Below are 20431 nucleotides of genomic sequence, written 5' to 3'. Positions count from 1 at the left end.
TTGAAATCATTTACCTTGAAATTAGTTTATCATCATCCCCCCCACCCCCCGCCCCACTTGTTTTTTGATGCAGGTCCTTTTTAGCTCTGGCCATCCTGTAACTCATTTTATAGACTAGCTGCCCTTGAGCTCACAGAGATCGCCTGCCTTTGCTGGGCTTAAAGGCATGTGATTGAAATTAGTTTCTTATTTGCTAAGGAATAATGAAGGTTTTGTTGTTATATTTGTTGTTTAAATATAACATTTGTTTATTTAATGTGTGTCAATGTTTGATGTGTATGTGTGTATATGGACTGCTGATCCTTGACTCAGACACACAAAAACACAACAGTAAAACTTGAGCTTGTGGTCCCCAGTGCCAGGCTGCTCCCTTCAGACTTTTTATTCTAGGAGTATAGCAGCGCTTGTATGTAGCTCTGTCTTGTTTTCACATTCAGCTTTATCCATAGTTTTTCATCTATCTATCTATCTATCTATCTATCTATCTATCTATCTATCTATCTATCTTTATTTATTTATTTTTAATTTTGAAAGGAATATATCTAGAAAACCATTTTTATATGATAACTTAGCATCCTTCCTTGTAGTTCCAAAAACATCTGTGTGGGTGCGAGAGGGAGGGAGGAAGGAAGGGAGAGGAGGGAATCCGTGTAGGACAGTTTATGGAAGTTTTCTCCTGTTGTGTAGAATCTGGTTTTTAAATTTAGGTAATCAGGTAACACTTTTAGCTCACATAAAGGTCTGGCAACAACTTTAGGTACTAGATACTTGTTTTTCTCTTAGGTAGAGGAGAAAGTTGAGGCACAGTGATACTAAGTAACTGGCTTTATGATGAAAATAAAGTCAGAGTCATTGCTGTTCTTGATAGTAGCCCAATGTGTAGCCTTAAGATATGAAAAATGAAGACTCTTTAAACATGTTTTTTTTTGGGGGCGGTAGGGGTTTATGATTTGGCTCAGTGCTAGTGGGCTTGCTGTGACAGACCCTCTATTAGATCTCAGCACCAGGAAAACAAAAACATAAAACCCCAAAGTCAAGGAACATTGCATGTGGGAGTGAGTGTGGATGTCCTCTCAGTTCCACTGTATGCTGCTCTCCACACCAGAGAACCCACCATGCTGCTGAGTGTGTGTGTGGAGAACTGGGGATGTTTCTTTAGTTCTAGATTTTTGTTGTTTGTTTTATTTACTTTCTTTAAATAGTCAGTCATGCAGATTAAGCTGGGCTTGAATACTGATCCTTGTAGAGTGCTGGGACTACCTGTGTATGACAACAGTAGTACTTTATGCTAACTATGATTATAATAATAATATTAATAGTTCTTTTGTTTTTCAAACCATTCTGGTAATAATTACCTTTTATAAAATTCCCATTGCATGGCACGTTTGTATCATATGTGTTGAGCTGCCCATTTCTTTTTGGAATAGGAACCCTGCCTTTTGTAAACTCATGTAGTGGATACAGAAGGAAGTCAAAGCAGTTAGTCATCAGATACCCAGACTGTCCTTTCAGTATTTATTGTGAATCCCTACATTACTTTGAAATAGCTGCTGGATTTCCCCTGTGCTGTCTATGAGTAAAATGTAATCAGCATAGATGTTCATCACTGTGCTTTCTTTCCATAAGCATTTCCTAGTGCTCACAGTGCTCATTGCTCAGTTGCAGGTCATTGGCTCCTTTGTGAAAATCATGACGGTGGTAGCAGATCTCAGGAGCCTGCCCACCAGATGGCATTAGTGTGAGCTTTTCAGGATCTTTGGAGTCTGTCACTTGCCAATTACCCAATTTTGTTTTGAGTACTCTATTTCTAGTTAATATTGCACCAAAAAGGATGTGCCAAAATTGATGTAATGTGGTCTATAATCAAATCTAATGGCTGTGGATACATAATTAGCTTTTGTTAAATTGTTTACTACAAAATGATTTCAAGAAAATCTCCCATTTTTCTTATTCACTAATTGTTAAGCAGTCATTACCACAAGACTGTATGGGGGCTCCTACGAGTCTAATGCATGTGTTTTTTGATAGCAGTAGTAATCCTTAACTTGAAATGAGACCACATGAAGGTGGGGACTGCAGATTTAGCTAACAAGGGATGATTGCTTTTATGCTATTCACATACATGTATTTCTCTGTATATTTACAGTATATAATGAGTTATGTAATACTACATGAAGTACACAGTGAGGAAAGTCTGATAGAGTGGTATTGGATCATGTCAGGATGCCTTTAGCAGTACATTTTGTGTGTGTGTGTGTGTGTTGTATGACTGTATCTCCTAGCTCTGCACTATGTTGAAGTCCAACAGTGGGACTTTTCAGTGAGATGGGTTTGTTTACACTAGGACTGTGAGGGTGGACAATAAACAAATCGAGACAACTGATGAGAATGTGACTGTTTCAAAGGTTTAGGGGTTGGAGAGATGGCTCAGAGATTAAGAGCACTGGCTGCTTTTCCAGAGTACCCAGGTTCAATTCCTAGCATCCACATGGTGGCTCACAACTGTCTCTAACTCCAGTTACAGGGGATCTGTCATCCTCATACAGACATACATGCAGATAAAATACCAATGCACATAAGTGAATAAATAAATCATTTTTAAAAAGTTTTTAGGTTTTTATTTGTTTTTTTTTTTTTTTTTTTGCCTTAGCTTTTTTTTTTTCTCTTCTCTTTAATTATTTTTGTTACTTGGGATTGAACCTAGGGCCTCCTGCATGCTAAATTTTTCCAATAAGCTATATTCCCAGTCTCTTTTTATTTTTTGCTTCTTGGCTGCTCCTCATATGTGGATTGCTTCCAGTTGCTAGAGGCACTGTTCTTGAGATAAACTTGCAAAGCCCACACATGAATTTTCTAAGTCATACTGACTAGCTCCCATCCTAGGATGCACGACTGTTTTGAATTCTTGAGAAATTATCTAGTCCCTCCATTTCAGTGCTTGGTGTTTGTTAGATATGTACAAGGTAATACCTTTTTATTTTTATTAGCACCGTGGTGAAGTTTTTCTTTATCCTTTGGAAGGGAAAGCCAAAGTTAAAAAAAAAAAATCTGTATATGATTGTTTCCTGTTTGTACCATGAACTAGCAAGATGATTTTTTGTTTTGTTTTTAAAAAGATTGAGGTGTAGAGAGTAAACTAAAGGTTAAACTGGCCACTGTATTCAACATATGCAACTTTTTATTTAAAAATATTTGTAGAGGCTTGGAGAGTTGGCTCAGCAGTTAAGATTAATGCCTGCTCTTCCAGAGGACCCAGCTTCAATTGCTGGCACCCACATGGCAGCTCACAACTGTCTGTAACTTGCTTTCCAGGGGATCTTACTCCCTCATACATGCAGGCAAAACACCAATGTACACAAAGAATAATTAAAGACTATTTTTAGATTTATGTACATGAATGTAAGCGTGTGTGTGTGTGTGTGTGTGTGTGTGTGTGTATGCACCACATCTTTACCTGGTGCTCACATGGGTCCTGGGATTGAACCTGGAGCAAAAGCAACAGATGCTGTAGCCTGCTGAACCATTGCTTCATCCCCTCAACTTTTTATTTGGTACAGCATATGTTTGCTTGAGACATAGATGTACAGAGCCAGGCCACAGGAGTAAATCTCTGTTGTATATATTAAGAGCAAAAATAGTTGCAATATTAAGTTAGGTGAGTTGGGGACATAGCACCTTCTTGTAGTACAAGTTCTGTAGTATTTGTTATGTATCACACAGTGATGGGAACTGGGCTATTGTTGGGTCCTGTAGAAAGAACAGGTGGCTAGAAGCTGTGTTCTGGGAATAGGGCTAATCAGCAATTGCTTAGGTACTCAAGAAGTCTCTGGAAGGAAGCCTGTTGAGGTCTTATACAGTAAGGCTGCCAGCTTCCTCTTTCTTCATCATTATTCCTGATAAAATGTTATGTCTAGGAAAGCAGGCAGAGGGCTTTTATGTACTTACAGCTACATTTTTTTCCTTACATAGTGAATATTTGTTAAATGAATAGGCAAGCAATTGAGTGTTAATATTATATATTAATATGTACAGTCATGGGATAATTTTTGTGGGAAGAATTTTGCACCTTTTCTCCTTTCTTATGAATTAAGAAGTATGCTAGATATGAGTTCACAATCCAAATTTTATTTTTTTTTAACGTTTGTGTGCAAATGTAGGTGCCACCAGCACAGGCGGTCAGAGGACAGTTTTTGGGTCCTTGTATTAAACTCTGGTTGTTAGGCTTGGTGGCAGGAAACATAATAGTTCACAATGAAAATTTGTCAATAGCTGCGCTTCTGTTCTTTTCACTGCATAAGAAGAATAAGATCTAGGAAATCCTGAAACTCCTAAAGCCAGACATTTCTCTAATTCATTCACCAGGAAAATGAATGCTAGTTTAGGAAGGTATGCAAAATAATTTCCTTAGAGAATAAAGTAAACTTTTCTCATCTTCTCCAAAGCATGAGTAGGGAAGAGCTCAGTGTTTGTTGGGTCTTAAAAGACATGAGGGTGTACTAACCCTTGGAATCATGAGGAAGTCATTCTGAAACATTTTTGCCTAACTTTAATGTGTACCTCTAGTCACTGTGGACATTGCTGCAGCCATTAGGAATTTTGCCTATATGTGTATATCAGTAATTTAGGGAACATGAGACATATAACCAGTCTATGAAGAGGGCAAAAAGAATTGAAGTAGTGAGAGAGGAAGGGTAGGTTGAAGCATTTCTCCAAGGGGTAGAGCAGGCATAGGCGTCCTGTTCTGTCAAAGTAGCATATGTAGCAGAGGCTAATGAAATTGTTATGAGCTTTTAAACATCATTTCACAATATAGTTCTCTAACTACAGCATCTTTCTCTTACATCAGCTATTCCAAAGACCCAATGCCCTTGCTGTTCAGCAGTTGACAGCTGCCCAACAGCAGCAGTATGCACTTGCAGCAGCCCACCAGCCTCACATTGGTAAGTTCTTAAGCCCATGGTTCTCTTGTTATCTAGGACAGGTGGGTGCTGGGAAAATCCAGTAACTTTAACTAATATTGAACTATATCCTAATACCTGGGACACAGAGAAAGTTTGAAGGATGGTGTGAGTTCCAGTTTTGTCTGGTCTACATAAATATAGTACATTTGGGGTCAGCCTGGATTTTATAGTGAGTCCCTGTGTCCAAATAAAGAAAAGGCAAGGGTGGATGGAATTCAGACATTCAAACATTCTGTCCAGTTGTCTCTTGCTCATATTTTATTTTTGATGTGCTAGACCTGAGCTTATAATATTTCTTTGGTATACATTTTTTTTTCTTCTGTACCTCAGCTGTATCAGGATTTAAAAATTTACTAGAGAAATGACTTCTGATACCCCTTGGTAAAATATAGGTGACAGTGTTGGGTGTGGTGGTGCACACATTCCAGCATTTGGGATGCAGAGACAGGAGTATATCTGTGAGTTGAAAGCTAGTCTGGTTTACATTGTAGTGAATTCCAAACCAACCAGTGCTACACAGTGACATCCTCTCCCCCAAAAGAAATAATAAATAGATTTTAACACCCATGATTAGGTTGCTGCCATTGTGTATAGATACCGTGTCAGCTTCTCAACTTACTGAGCAACAGACATACGCTCATTGCTTTTGGACCCCATCTTCCAAGTCTCATCTTCTCTTGTTGGAGTGAATTTGGCTGGAATTTTAATCTTCACCTTGACCTTTCTACCTGTTTTGACCCCTATTTTTAGTTCCTTGAGGCAGGTCATGGTATAGTCCCTGCTGGCTTTAGACTCATGTCAGTTCTGCCTCAGCCCCCTAAATGCTGATGTCACAGATGTGACTGCTGTGCCTGGCAACCCTCTCAGTCCGTCTCATGGACTCTTCCAAATGAATGCCACGACTGTAACTAAATGGGAATAGAAAGATCTTTTATTCTTACTCAGAACGTACAGAGAAATGAGTAGAAAGGACATGGCAGCTCTGGATGTGATGTACAGAGAAGAAGAGGGCTTAGTCCTCTCCTAGATGACACAGGACTGTGCCAGTGCTGTACACACATAAGCTGTTGTCTTTATTAATACCTGTGCTTTTTTAAGAAATGGTTTTTAATGGAAATAAGTCCTACACACTTTAATAGAGTTTTGAAATAATTAATTTTACACTTAATTGTAAAATTGAAAATTAATATGAGATTAAGACTTGGAAATGGAACTCAGTTTATGTACAGTAGATTTAGTGCCTGCACAAGGCCCTAGATTCCTTCCCCACCGTGACAAATAAAACAGTAAAATTGATTTCTGAGAGTATAGTTGGATTCAAAACTGTAACAGGGGCAGGTGTAGCTTGGAGTAGACGGGTCGTCTGACATTCAGGAGGCTTGGGTTTGATAAGAGCATGAATATAAAACAAACATTTGTTACAAACATTTTTTTAGTAAAGATGGGATGGGTTGTACAAAATGGTCTAAACCAGGCGTTGGTAGTCCACCACTTGGAAGATTGAGGCAGAAGGATTATAAGTTCAAGGCCAGTTTCAGCTACATAGTGAGATTCCCATTTCATAGATCCAGTCAGTGAGTAAGAGCTTTTGCTGGGAAGGCAAGAAGACCGGAGTTCAAATCTCTAGTATGCAAATAAAGGCTCAGCAGATCTCTGCCTTGGAATGGGAACAGGATCTTGGGAGAGCTTGTTGGCCTGTCTACACGTGTAGCCTAAACATCAGGCTTTATGTACAGTAAGAAAACTTGTCTTAAAAAAATAAGGTAGAAAGATATAGAGCAATGGTTTTCAACCTGTGGGTCTCAGCCCCTTTGGGAGTCACTTATCAGATAGCCTGCACATCAGATATTTACATTATTATTCAAAATAGTGGAAAATTTACAGTTTTGAAGTAGCAATGGAATAATTTTATGGTTGGGGTTGACACAACACAAATAACTATTAAAAGTTTGTAGCATTAGGATGGTTAAGAACCACTGCCATAGAGGAGGACATCTGCTTTCTCCTGTTCACCTCTGTCCTCCCTATGTACACACGCAGATACACAGACATAGACACACACACACACACACACACACACAGGGATAAATGTCACTGACTTTTCATTGAGGTTATATTATCGTTGTGGAATTCCTCTATACTCTTAGCCTATCTCTCTTCCTCTTCCTTCCCTTCATCTATAGCCTGGAATGCTAGCCAAGCTAGAGCGGCGTGTAGTAGGGCTGCAGGTTGTTCGTTTGTTTTACTGACAGGTATGTTTCCAGCAGGTTTAGCTCCCGCTGCGTTTGTCCCCAACCCATACATCATCAGCGCTGCTCCCCCAGGGACGGACCCCTACACAGCTGGACTGGCTGCAGCAGCGACACTCGGTGAGACATGTGCTGCATGAGGGATTTGCTCACCTGCTAGAAGAGTCCTTTGAAATGGGCATGACTTTTTTTTTTCTACTCTGCCAAATCCATGTCTCCAACAAAAATGCCTCCTGATTTCAGTGCCAGTCATATTTCTCTGCTTAGCTATTACTTGCCCCGTACTTGCAAAGCAAGGTGATTACCTGTCCCGGACCACAGTAGCTTGGATCCACCGAATTGCTTGTTCGTGTTGCAGGTTATTTGTTCCGTAGTGAACTCACACTGTTTCCTTACCTTCTCCTCATTGCTTTGTGGCTTTCCCTCCAAATTGTGTAGCTTTTAAATACAAATCTTAATCCCCGTCGTCTCCCTTGTATTTCTCTTTTCCCTTCTCTGTAATGTGGCATGCTACTGCTGTTGTCCCATACAGGTCATCTTAGAGGGGGCCATAAATGTTGAGTGGTTTCATTTCAATATACAGACAAAGACAACAACCCCTGAAAGCCTTTGGGGTGTATATGTTGGTTATGCTCATTTTAACTAAGTATCAATGTGAGATGCCAGTGTGTTCTCCAGCACATTTACCTCTGGTGTGTAGTTCTTAGTGATGATATCACGACACCTTGGCATTCCTTAGGTTGATTTCCAGAATTGCTTCCTTGATTACAGTGGTGGCAGTCTTTGCAATAAACACTTGCCCTTGGGGAGTGTGGAAAGCCCTGTCAGGTAGTGTGATCTTGGCTGACTACCACTAACATTTGCCTTACACCCATTTGCACTGTCTAATGCTTTTGTTTGGTCTGAGTTGTTCAATATTGAATTTACAATGCAGAAATTTCGAGTTCAGAAACTGTCTTATGTTAGGTCATATAATTCAAATCTATGTGGTTAAGGTTTTAGCCGGGCTTGACTGATATCAGATGGCTTAATGTGTGTTTCTTGAAAAAAAGAAAAAAAGAAAGCATTTCAGGATGATGAATGTGTAATGAAATGATAGATTGGTAGTTAACAGTTTGCACATGAGTTAGACTGCAAATGATTTAAATAGTTTGCCAGATAACTACCCAAACCACGGAAGGAAGTATTATGTTAACATGGAAATAGAAGCAGGCATTCTGATAAGCCAGTTTCAACTGAGCACTCTGGGGTATTTAATTTCAGCCACATGACCGAGGCTGAAGTAATAGAAGTGCCAGCCGGAATATTTGAAGGGACGTGTAAGTTTTTAGACTGCTGTCCTTGAAAATCACATCCATCTTTTCAAAGGCCATAGGGCCCGATTCTTAATTTGCTACCTACCCCCTGTGTGAGCAAGAAATCCAAGGACCAGGACCCTTCCTGTAGTGTCTTTGTTCCCTCTCCCTGCTGTCTTTCTTTACCTTGCCAGTATGTGGGCACAGGTCAGGTGAGTTTGGAGATCGTCATTTTCTTTAGCTTGGAAATAGGGCTTTTGAACTATTCAGGTTCTGACAAGTCAACAAACCATTTTAATCCATTTGCTTATTGTAAGGTGATGGTTCATCTTGTAATGGGTTTCCTCAACACTGTCATTTTGCATCTGGCTATAAATTTCCGCAGAAGGCATTCTTGGTCATGGTATGGCATAGGCACCAAACAGCTCCCAGCTGGAAATGCTGAGCCTATCGTTAGGCAGTCTGACTTGCTTGAGGTTAGAAACTTGAGAGTGTGTGCTGGTTTATTTTTGTTTGATGAGAGGCTCTCCTTTGCCAGCACAATTGTACTATTTGTGCTAGAAACAGCTTAGAACACAAGTGTGGGCTTGCTCACTGTTAGTCAGGCTGCACATGTTTGGCCATGTGCGGTGACAGAGAAAGATTCAGGGAGCAGTCTTTGAAAACTTTATTGTTTTCCCTTCTTCTGTAAATTGTTGTATTTATGTAAACTAGTCTCCCACTGTTCACCCTTGGAACCCTGTCACTGTCCTGAGGGTACATACGCATCTTTTGTGTTGTTTGTCGCCAACTTCAGCATGGAATTTTGACCTAGACTTTGGCAATACCTAAGTTGCCCTCTGAGCCGCCTTGTCGGGTGGCAGACACCGGAGCTGTCACTTATCATCAGAGAAGGCCAACTGCTCAGCTGGCTTGAGCAGAGTGCTTAGTTTCTTTGCTGAGGTTAGTGGGTCTGTGATCCGTCAGGGTTAAGGGACACCACGCTTTTGTTTCAGTTGCCGTCAACTTGAAATATAAAACTTGATATAACAATGTCTGTCTATGTGTAATGTAATAAATATAAATAGCCTTTGTGACTTTAAGCATGGAAATAGAAAAAGTAATCAAAGATTTTTGAGATTGTACGTATATGAAGGTCCAGTTATCAGAAGGATAATAGATTTTCTATGGAGTTGGTAACACAGATACACCTTAGTCTTCAGGTGAATGGTGAAGGCATAGCACAGCTGAAATTTGTTCTTTTCCTTTTTGCTTAAGCTCATGTGCTTTCCATTTATTTCTCTTTCAGCAGCAAATTTTGTCTATTGTCCATCATGCATCTTTTCTTTCTCATGGGATAAACATAACTTCTGGCTGGGTATGCGGGTCCACACCCATACAATCCTAGCACTTGGGAGGCTAAGGAAGGGACATCTCTAGTTTGAAGCTAGACTGAGCTACATAGCAAGACCTTGTCTGACAAATAAGATTTTGTCTCATGCAGTGTCTCCTATTTTTAAGCCTCATCCCTTCAGTTCCCCTCCCTTCATCGCCTTACTCTTCACATTGTCTGGCTATAGTGCAATCTCTGCTTCAGAAGACTTTGCCATGACAATAAAATGCAATCAACTTCAGTTCTTCCTCCTCTCTCATAATTAGTAGCTAGCACAAATCTTTGTGTTCTTTAAGTTAATGTTTTGAATCTCACCTTAAAAGATCTCCGTAATCCTAAGGTCATTCTTTCTAAACGGCTCTTACCTTTCTCTGTTTATTTTTAGGCCCGGCTGTGGTCCCTCACCAATATTATGGAGTCACTCCATGGGGTGTTTACCCTGCCAGTCTTTTCCAGCAGCAAGCTGCTGCAGCCGCAGCGGCAACAAATTCTGCTACTCAGCAGAGTGCTCCGCAGGCCCAGCAAGGACAGCAGCAGGTAAAGCAACACCATTCACTCCTGTGAGAGCCGCTTACAGTTGTGTGCTACTCACAGGAATGTCCCTCTTCATCATAGACCAATGAGTGCCTGAGTGTTCTTCTGTGTGTAAACGACTCACAGGTGCTGTTGATCTGTTCATGAACCACTGAGTGCCTCTGTGTGTGTGTGTGTGTGTGTGTGTGTGTCTGTGTGTGTCTGTGTGTGTGTGTGTGACAGATGATACTGCTCTTCATCATAAAATGGTAAGTGCCTGTGTGTGTTTGCTTGCATACTTGTTCCAGTGCTCATTTAGTTGTTTATACTATTGTTTGTTGTTGAGCCAGAGCTTAACCTGTGCTGTCATTCCATAGGAGCCTACCATTTTGTTTGTTGAGACAAGCCTCTCACCTAGACCTGGCACTCACCAAATTAGGCTGAACTGTCCAGCTAGTCAGCCCAGGAATTTTCCTGTTTCCCCTCTGACACTGGGATGATAAGCACATCACCATACTAACTGTGTTAAGTCGATGCTGGGGACTGAGTTATGGTTCATCTGCTTAGGGAACAAATGCTCAAAATTACTGTTCTCTAGCTCTTTTTCTGAGACAGGGTATCACTGTGTAGTCACTGTGTAGTTCTGGCTATCCTAGAACTCACTATGTAGAGCAGGCCTTTTCTCAACTCTGCCCCTGCTTCCTGAGTGCTCAAGACAGCCCGGGCTATACAGAGAAACTCTTGTCTTAAAAAAACAAAACAAAAAAAAGCTTATGATAGGGTTCCAGAGGGTTACAGTGTTTATGAAGGCAGATGGAAGGCATAGTGGTAGCAACAGCTGAGAGCTCACATCTTAAACTATAAGCAGGTGTCAAAGTGCACCCCGGGAAACTTCAAGCTCACTCTCATTAGCATACTTTCTCCAACAAGAGCACACCCCCTGATATCTCTAAAACCTTTTTTACCACCTGGAGACAAAGTGGTCTGCATGAACCTTTGGGGGACCATTTTCACTCAAGCCTCCATATAAAATGAAAGGAAAAATTTTGTGGTAAGAATTCTGTGCTTCAGTTTGGGAGTTTGCTCAGTTAGTATTAGCTCAGTTTTCCTAGCATGGGTGAAGCCCTTGGTTTCATCCCCAGCACCATGTAAAACTGAACATGGTAGCATACCTAGTGGAGGTAGGATGAACTATCCTTAGCTACATCCTGAGTTTGAGAATCTGTGTATGTACATCTGTGGTTAGGCTGTTTTATCACCTTTCTGAACTGATCATTCCTTTTCCTTTCTGTTCTTTACCCACTTGTCAGAACCCTAACATTGTATTGTGTTGTATTTCCTTCCTTCTTTAGATTTATATGTTTTTGTTTTATGTGTCAGAGTTTTGCCTGCATGTATGAATGCACATGTGCCTTGGTATCTGCGAGGCTAGAAGAGGGCATTCGCTGTATTGGAACTTGAGTCACAGACAGTTGTAAGCCGCCATGTGGGTGCTGCAAACTGAACCTGGGTCCTCTTCAAGAGTTAATTAATGTTAGCTTAATGTTAAGCTAAGCTGTCTCTCCAGCCCTGTTATTTTTCTTTCTTAGTAGAGTGCATCAGCTTTGCTTGCCTTGTTTATAGTAATGTTCCTATCGTCTGATCCATGCTAAGAATTAACTGTTTGATTAAAGAAGCAATGCTACTCTACTGGTTTGGCGCCCTGTAGTGGCGCCGCGCCGCCGCGTCCCCTCCTTCCCCCCCCCCCCCCCCCCCCAAGACAGGGTTTCTCTGGGTAACCCTTCCTATCCTGGAATGCTTCCTCTGTAGACCAGGCTAGCCTTCAACTCACACAGACCTGCCTCCCTCTTCTTTCTGAGTGCACCACCACTGTTCACCATATTCCACTGTTTCTAAAGTTAATATTTACGAATAAGGATACTGGAATGAATTAAGTTTTACCATATTGTGGGGTGAATTGAATTTTTATCCTAACAGCTATGTTATGTGATGAAGCCAGCATAATAAACATTTTATTTTTGCCAGTGGTGTCTCATAACCTTTAATCCATCCTAGCACTCGGGGGGGGGGGGGGGTAGAGACAGGTGGATTTCTGAGTTCAAGGTCTACAGAATGAATTTTAGAAAAGCCAAGGTCGAACAAAGAAAACCCTGTCTTAAAAAAGAAAAAAAGGGAACATTTTATTATTGCTGTCATTTAAAAGACCAACTCTACTAGGGCATATAGGGTGTTCTCAATAAGTATAAAATGGCATTTCTGTTTCCTATTCCTAGGTACTTCGTGGAGGAGCTAGCCAGCGTCCTTTGACCCCAAATCAGAACCAGCAGGGACAACAAACAGATCCCCTTGTAGCAGCTGCAGCAGTGAATTCTGCTCTTGCCTTTGGACAAGGTCTGGCTGCAGGCATGCCAGGTAAGGTTGTGCTGATGTTTCTGATACTTCATGGGGGCCAAAACAGTATGAATTCAGGGTGACTATGCAGTACTTTGGCTATGATTGGGGACTGGCAGGGATGACACATACTTGCCCTCACTTAGACCAGAGGTTGTTGATGAGAGCTTTGTGCTGAGCCAGTCATTGGTCATCGTGGTCATCCTCACATGTGAGGGATGTGTCCTCAAAGCTTAGAATGTGAGCTTTGCCTTGTGGGAAGTCTCTGCATCAGGAAGAAGAGTGGGCAGAGTAATTAGCCTGTTCTAGGGAGTCTTTGGCTTTGGTTTAAATGCCTATGTATTTGAACAGACAGCGTGACTAAGAATGACTTCCTGCTGTTCTTTAAAATGGCCAACATTTATATTTGTAGTATTTCTAGATGTTCTAAATTCATATGCCTTCAGTGTCTATTGGTCTTTTTACTGCCTTGTTATTGGCATGAGATTGGATATAGTTTGATGTTATACATTTGAAATAGGTCCTTAATTTTCGGACCCTTTCCTCTCCACTTGTAGCCAGATAAACTCATTAATAAACTGAGCAGCCTTAACTTGCCTCATGTACTTTGTTACTTATCCCTCTGCTGTGTTAAGTCTCCAGACTTAGTAGCAATGGAAAACTTTGTTTGTTGAACCTTGCCTAGCCCTTCTCACTATCTTTTGTGCCGTGTAGCCTGGATTATTGTGTGGTATGCAGATACCGTGGTGGTTGTACTCAGTGCATTTCTGTTATTTGTTTAGTCAAGAAAATAATAAAATAACAGTGGATAGCACTTTGAAGAGAGAGTATTCTCTGTCTTAACATTGACCAGCAGAAGAAAACAATACTGTCTTTACTGTAAACTTCTTAAAGTGTTCTTGGTCACCCAAGACCTTTCGCACTCATCTTTAATTTTTTCAAGGCCTTTCATTTAGCTATGTAAGTGTCAGAGCCAGGTTGTACATCTAGGTCCATGTAATCCCAAACCTGGGTTTGTCACTATTTACAATATGTTGGTGCCAAGTAAACCTTTTTTTCCCTTCGGAATTCAGAAGTTTCAGTGATTCCTGTGGCTTAACAAGACCCATGTATGTGCCCCAGACAGTGGTTAGTACTGAATCTCGTGTACTGTAAACAATTGGCTGTCTTAGTTACTTTTTTATTCATGAGGCAAGACACCATGCCCAAATTAACTTATAGAAGAGGGAGTTTATTTGGGGCTTAAAGTGTCAGAAGGTTAGTTAGTTAGAGGCTAAATCATTGTGTCAGGGAGCATGGCAGCGGGCATGGTGCTCGAACAGCAGCTGAGAGCTTCCATCTTGATCCATATGCATAAGGCAGACAGAGCTTATTGGGAATGTGCTTTTGAAACTGCAAAACCTGCTTCCGGTGAGACCACCAATGAGACCAAACTTTCTAATCCTTTCCAAACAGTTCTACTAACTGGGGACCGAGTATTCAAATGTATGAACCTATGGGGACCATTCTTATCCAAACCACCACCACAGCCAAGAATCACTGTGGAGTTTAGCAACTGGAATACAGAGCTTTTATATTCGGGCACACCAGCAGCTTCAGTACTCAGGCACTTTCCCTCTGTTATTCATCGGGGGAGCTTTTGACCTTAAGCACTACAGCACCAGCACCACCAAGCCAGTCTGTCTTACGGGCAGGTGGCATTCATAGGAAGGTGGAGCTGGAGCAGAATGAGATTTCAACATGTCACGTAGAATGGCCATGTGTTTTAATGCTTACAAGTCATTTGTTTCAGTAATTTCCACCTAATGCTGGTGGTTAAAGCCTTGGCACCTGAGACTAACTGACACGGTTTCTACTTGTGCTGCTTACTATCCCAGGTTATCCAGTCTTGGCACCTGCTGCTTACTATGACCAAACTGGTGCCCTTGTGGTGAATGCAGGGGCAAGAAATGGCCTCGGAGCTCCAGTTCGGCTTGTTGCTCCGGCCCCAGTCATCATTAGCTCCTCAGCTGCGCAAGCAGGTGAGCTTCATTTTGGAGGACTATACAGGGGAAAGGTGGCTGACAGTGATAGTCTTCAGATAGGCTGTGAAGTTCTTTAATTGCTAGATCACATATAGCTTTTTTTACCCTGTTATATTTCAAAGAAATCAGATGCTGCAAGACAGTGTTGGATTCAGATGCTGTCGGTGGTTGTATGGCACCTGCTTAGATGCGGGATCAGGCACAGGAAATGGCACTGCAGGCAACATTCCAGAGGCACATGCAGTTCTTGAGGGTCTTTTTTTTTTGGGGGGGGGGTGCTTTGGCATAGGGACTGAGAGAACTGGCAGAGTAATGTGTTGATTGTGGTGAATTTTTTTTAAACCAAGTTCTTTACATGAATTTTTAAAGATTTAGAGTAATCTGGGTGTGATTGCACACACCTCTGAGTCCAGATCTTGGACAGACACAGGTGAATCTCTTGAATTCAAACTCCATGCCAGTCAGGGTTACATAGTGCAACCCTGCCCATAGATAGATAGATAGATAGATAGATAGATAGATAGATAGATAGATAGATAGATAGATAGAATTCTGGATGCATGGGTGGGTGACTTAGAGTAGAGGGACCAATATGAAATAATGAACATGTTAACAGACTTAAATATATGGACAAATAGTTTCATAAAAATAACTCTCTTTTGGTATGTATAGAATTTGAGATTTTTAGGAAGTAGTTGTGTATAATGAGTCTGTAATACTTGACCCATTTTTAAACCGGAGACACTTTAAATCTGCTTCCAGCATAGAGAGCTTGTCCGGGGGAATTTTTACCTTAAGTTCATAATAGTAATAGACAGTAGAAGCTTCAGATGAAGGGATCAAAGGGGTATTTGTACAGTTCTTTATAAGGTCTATGTCAGCATTGGAAAGATAATGTAGCATTAAAAGATTTTTTTTTTTGTTTTTGTTTTTAATTTTAAATTTGTTTCTTTGATTTTTAAAGTGGATACAGTGCTGTCTGGGTGTGGCTAGTGCCTTTCTTAGCCTAATGGTGTCCTTTCTTCCTCACAGCTGTTGCCGCGGCTGCAGCTTCAGCAAATGGAGCAGCTGGTGGTCTTGCTGGAACCACAAATGGACCATTTCGACCTTTAGGCACCCAGCAGCCACAGCCACAGCCACAGCAGCAGCCCAGCAACAATCTGGCTTCCAGCTCTTTCTATGGCAGCAACTCTCTGAGCAGCAACTCCCAGAGCAGCTCCCTCTTCTCCCAGGGCTCTGCCCAGCCTGCAAACACGTCCTTGGGATTTGGAAGCAGCAGTTCACTTGGTGCCACCCTGGGATCAGCCCTTGGAGGGTTTGGAACAGCAGGTAGAAGTGAGACTGAAAAGCTGTTAAAATAAATTTGAATGAGTTTTATAATCGTTCTGGAACCCTGACAATGCATGACAACCTTGTACAGATACCACAGGAAGATCTGGACCAAGTCCCTGGCCATCTAGCCGGCCCACCTAACCTTTGAGATGTTGGACTGTAGAAAATAAGTTATGCAGCCAGGGCCTCTTTCAGGTCCATGTTTATGTTGCTACTTACTTATGTTCACTTTGTCAGTTTGTTTCAGGCATTGAAAACTACAGAGAGAGGTTCTTCTAGGCATTAGGAAACTTGAGGAGGCAACTGTAGCAATGTGGACATTAAGCTGAGGGAGAAGGAATCACAGAAGGTCACAGGGCCGGGTGCTTGGCTTGAATATCTTAACAGTTAGGAGTCTAATCTTTTGTCTTGAACAGCATTAAGGGAGATGCTGTGGAACACTGGGAGGAGGATGCTAGACCAAAATATTTCTCTTTTGATGGGAGAAGAATGCAGGAATGTAGTCTGGTGGACAGTGGGATACTTGGAGTAGTTAACATCAGTGTGATTTTAGAACAGAAGGGCGTGTCTGAGAGAAGGTGCACTAATTGGATTTGTAGGCCAGCAAGCAGTAGCTCCTGGTGGAGCCCACTGAGGCAACAGGCCTGCAGAAGAAAGTCCTGTGTAGTGGGCAGCACCCCGCTTGTGCATCTTTTTCTGTTTCATTTTTCTGGTAGAACCTTTCAGTTGCATGAAAGGCATTCTTTCTAGTTCATTTCCTTTCACTTTTCCCATAGCTCATGTGGCCGTCAAAGCTTTTTAACCTGCCCCATCCCATTATATCTGTGACACTAAAGGAAGGTAAATTTGTCATATTTGTGTGATGGCTTGAATAGTAGTTCTGTTAACCCAAGCCATGTCCTCTTTATTACTTTAGCTGCCCCTAGAACTGCTACATTAACAGTTAGGCTGTCTCTGCTGACACATTTGCGGTGGTAAGGAGTCTGGATCAAAGTGTTAGGAACAGGCCACTGGGCTTGTTCTTCAAAGAACAGGCCTGTTCTTATCTGCATTGTTTTAATTCCATTTTAGTTGCAAACTCCAACACTGGCAGTGGCTCCCGCCGTGACTCCCTGACTGGCAGCAGTGACCTTTATAAGAGGACATCGAGCAGCTTGACCCCCATTGGACACAGTTTTTATAACGGCCTTAGCTTTTCCTCCTCTCCTGGACCCGTGGGCATGCCTCTCCCTAGTCAGGGACCAGGACATTCACAGACACCACCTCCTTCCCTCTCTTCACATGGATCCTCTTCAAGCTTAAACCTGGGTAAGAACCATTACTCTAACACCACCTTGAACGCTAGAAATCTCTTGCCACCAATGACATTACAAGTACTTTGCATAAGCAAAGGACAGTCCCTTTATTCTAGAAGTGTCCTGGTGTTCTGTGCCTTTGGTAAATTCCTCCTGTTGCGCAGGTTGTACCTGTAGCTTCACAGCAGTTGGGGATTGCCTAGCATCTCGATACACCCTGTGTATCCACTCCAGCTTCAGTGTGAACATTTACTCTTGGGCAAACACAGTAAAGTCATTGCAGGGAGGCAGAAAGACACAGAAAGAAGAATAGTTACTAGTAAAGCACCTGTGATGACGCTGCTCTGAACATGTTGTTAATTTTCTTTGTAGATTCCTTCCCCCTTGTATAACAGTAGCTTGCTTTTTCACATAAAGCATTTCATTGATTTTTTTTGCAAGATTCTTAATATTAATAAATGTTCTCCAAACCTACAGTTAATAACTAGATGTAGATACTTTTCCAACTGTCATATACTTAGATTTTCATGTGTGTGGTTTTTAGAAGGTTCCTGATGGCAAGCTTTAAGAATAATATGAATGTTACAGTAGCACTAGGCAGGTGTGCAGATTTCTTACTCAGAAACAAGGTGTGCCCCTCCCTTTCATTGTTTCTCAGGAATGGATTTCAAGGTACTGATTTACTTTCCAGATGGGGAAAGTTGAATTAGAGAAGTGGAGAACCTTTTATGAGCAAATGGTGAGGTGAGAGTGCTGTTGTTATTTTGTGGTGGTGGTTTTGAATGAGAGTGCCCTGAACAAATCAGCCAGAATACACTTACTAGAAGATTGTGTCTTTGCCCAGCATGTTTAAATGTGGCTTCAGGGACTTGGCAGTGATGACTGAATTAAAGCGAATAGCATGAATTCATTTTGAGAGACATTTATGTAAACCTAGAAAAGTTTGATGAAGTCTACAATAAATAGTTACTGTTTTAGAATGATGAGCTTGAAGCCAAGTGATGCACACAGTGTATGTGTGTGGGCGTGTATGTGCACACACACCCATATGTATCAGAGTGCACATGCATTCTGAAGTGGAGGAAACATGGAATGACATTGCTTCCTGCCAGATGAGTAGATGGGTCATGTCGCACAGTAGTCTTTCCTAGTAACAGGGAGCCTGGCTGCAGTGTAGAATCAGGTGATAGGCTCAGAGAGGGAGGACTGTAACAGAATTTGTCCCCATGAACGTTCCTTGTGTTAAAACTCTCACTTATGCACAAGAGAAGGGTACCCCATTCCACCTGTGGGGAGCCTTCTCAGAGCTTGAGTACCTTGCCTTGCTTGATTTAGATTTGGACAGTTTTTTTAAAATTCTAAATTATACATTTTCAGTTTATAATAACCTTTATATGATGTGCCTAGAATCAGCACATTGTAACTAAATCTATAATGTTTCACTGAGTTGTTTGTGGTGGGGTTGCTGTTGTTGGTTTGTTTTGTCATTGTTTTGATTTTTAGATTTTTGTGTGTGTGTTTTGTGTGTTTGGGTGTACCTGCATGTATGTTTGTGCACCATATATGTTCCTGGTGTTCAAAGGTTAAAAGGGAGGGTCAGATCCCCTGAAGCTACTGTGTGGATACTGGGAATTCATTCTAGAACCTTCTGGAAGAGCAGCCAGTGTTTTTATCTGCTGAGCCATCTCTCCAGCCCAGCCATCTTCTAATTAAACTAGTTATAAAAATAAGTGGCAGCCAGATGTAACCTGTGGGCTAGAGTTTTTCAACTCATGAACTAAGTGCAGTTGCTCTGGATGTGCACACTGGATCTGAAAAATGCTTCCTGCAGGAAGCCTTTCCTCCTTTCAACCTGTCTGCAGTTACATATGCTAAGAAAGCAACTCACCTGCTTGATAACTTGTGTGTGCCTATGAATGTGCAGTGACTTCATTACCATTTGTCTTGAATCTAATTTTACAATTTTCTCATTTCATGTATACTGTTGAATAAATTTTATTGGCTGTAAAGGTAAATCTTTTATAATACTTACAACCTATCTTAATACTTACTTACCTATGTGCGCTTCACCCCGATTCTCAACCCTAATCAAAATGATGTATTTACTTTGCATTTTATTCTTTTAATATTTGTCTATGGTACATTATACCAAAGGGTGTTCCTTCTGTTTTTTTTTTTGTTGTTGTTGTTGTTGTTTTTTGTTTGTTTGTTTGGTTTTTTTTTTTGTTTTTGTTTTTGTTTTTTTTTTTTTTTTGTTGTTGTTGTTTCGAGACAGGATTTCTCTGTATAGCCTTGACTGTTCTGGGCTTGCTTGCTTTGTTGACCAGGCCGGCCTCAAACTCACAGAGGTCTGTCTTCCTCCCTGAGTGCTGGGATTACTGGCGTGTGCCACCACACCTGGCTTAGGTGTTTTTTCTTATTGAGCAGCTTTTCATTTTTGTGAGCTCATTACCTTTTGTTCTTCCACTCATATCACATAGAGATTTGTTTCTGCTTTGGCTGTTACATGTAATGCAACTATGAACCCCTACCTGTGACAGGGTTTCTCTGTGTAGCCCTGGGTGTCCTGGAACTCTGTAGACCAGACTGGCCTCAAACTCAAGATTCGACTGTCTGCCTCCCGAGTGGTGGTATTAAAAGACATTCCTCTGTCAACATTTTAATGCAAGTGTTTCTGTAGATGTACTGTTTACCTAGGAGTAGATTGTGTGTTAGTTTTATGACTTGCCTTTTCTTTTTGTTGAGATAGGTCAGTCTGCCTTTGCCTTGCTAGGTTCTGTTCAATTTTCTTTTGAGAAACTGTTCATCTGTTTTATAGGTTGGTTTCACTTCTCAACAGAACTCTATGAGGATTCCAGTTTCTCTACTCGTTAACATTTTTGTCTGATTTTGAGATAGCTGTTTTAGTGGACATGGAGTAGTATCTCATTGTGTTTTTAATTTTTTCATTTCGCTGCTGACTTGTCATCTAACGCATTTTGGGAGAGGGTTGAGACAGA

The 20431-nt window shown here is 41.3% G+C and overlaps 1 protein-coding gene and 1 non-coding gene across 20 annotated transcripts in view; both read left to right on the top strand.

Annotated features, from left to right (window-relative positions):
- The window catches only part of Pum1 (pumilio RNA binding family member 1), a 114255-nt gene that overhangs the window by 70650 nt on the left and 23174 nt on the right, over positions 1-20431 (top strand). For 9 of the 19 annotated variants that reach the window (XM_060379451.1, XM_060379452.1, XM_060379453.1 and 6 more), the window contains 7 exons: positions 4847-4940; positions 7214-7330; positions 10263-10414; positions 12664-12802; positions 14659-14802; positions 15838-16134; positions 17209-17445. In XM_060379451.1, the coding sequence (XP_060235434.1) occupies positions 4847-4940; positions 7214-7330; positions 10263-10414; positions 12664-12802; positions 14659-14802; positions 15838-16134; positions 17209-17445 (1180 nt within the window). The remainder of the gene's footprint in view (positions 1-4846; positions 4941-7213; positions 7331-10262; positions 10415-12663; positions 12803-14658; positions 14803-15837; positions 16135-17208; positions 17446-20431) is intronic. The other 10 variants (XM_021636432.2, XM_021636418.2, XM_060379457.1 and 7 more) reach the window with 4 other exon arrangements.
- LOC132653310 (small nucleolar RNA SNORD103/SNORD85) lies at positions 12893-12965 on the top strand. The gene has a single exon (XR_009591079.1). It is a non-coding gene; the product is annotated as a small nucleolar RNA SNORD103/SNORD85 (small nucleolar RNA).

Source organism: Meriones unguiculatus, chromosome 3 (genome assembly GCF_030254825.1).
Source record: "Meriones unguiculatus strain TT.TT164.6M chromosome 3, Bangor_MerUng_6.1, whole genome shotgun sequence".
Classification (NCBI taxonomy): domain Eukaryota; kingdom Metazoa; phylum Chordata; class Mammalia; order Rodentia; family Muridae; genus Meriones; species Meriones unguiculatus.
This window is presented reverse-complemented; position numbering and strand designations above follow the sequence as displayed.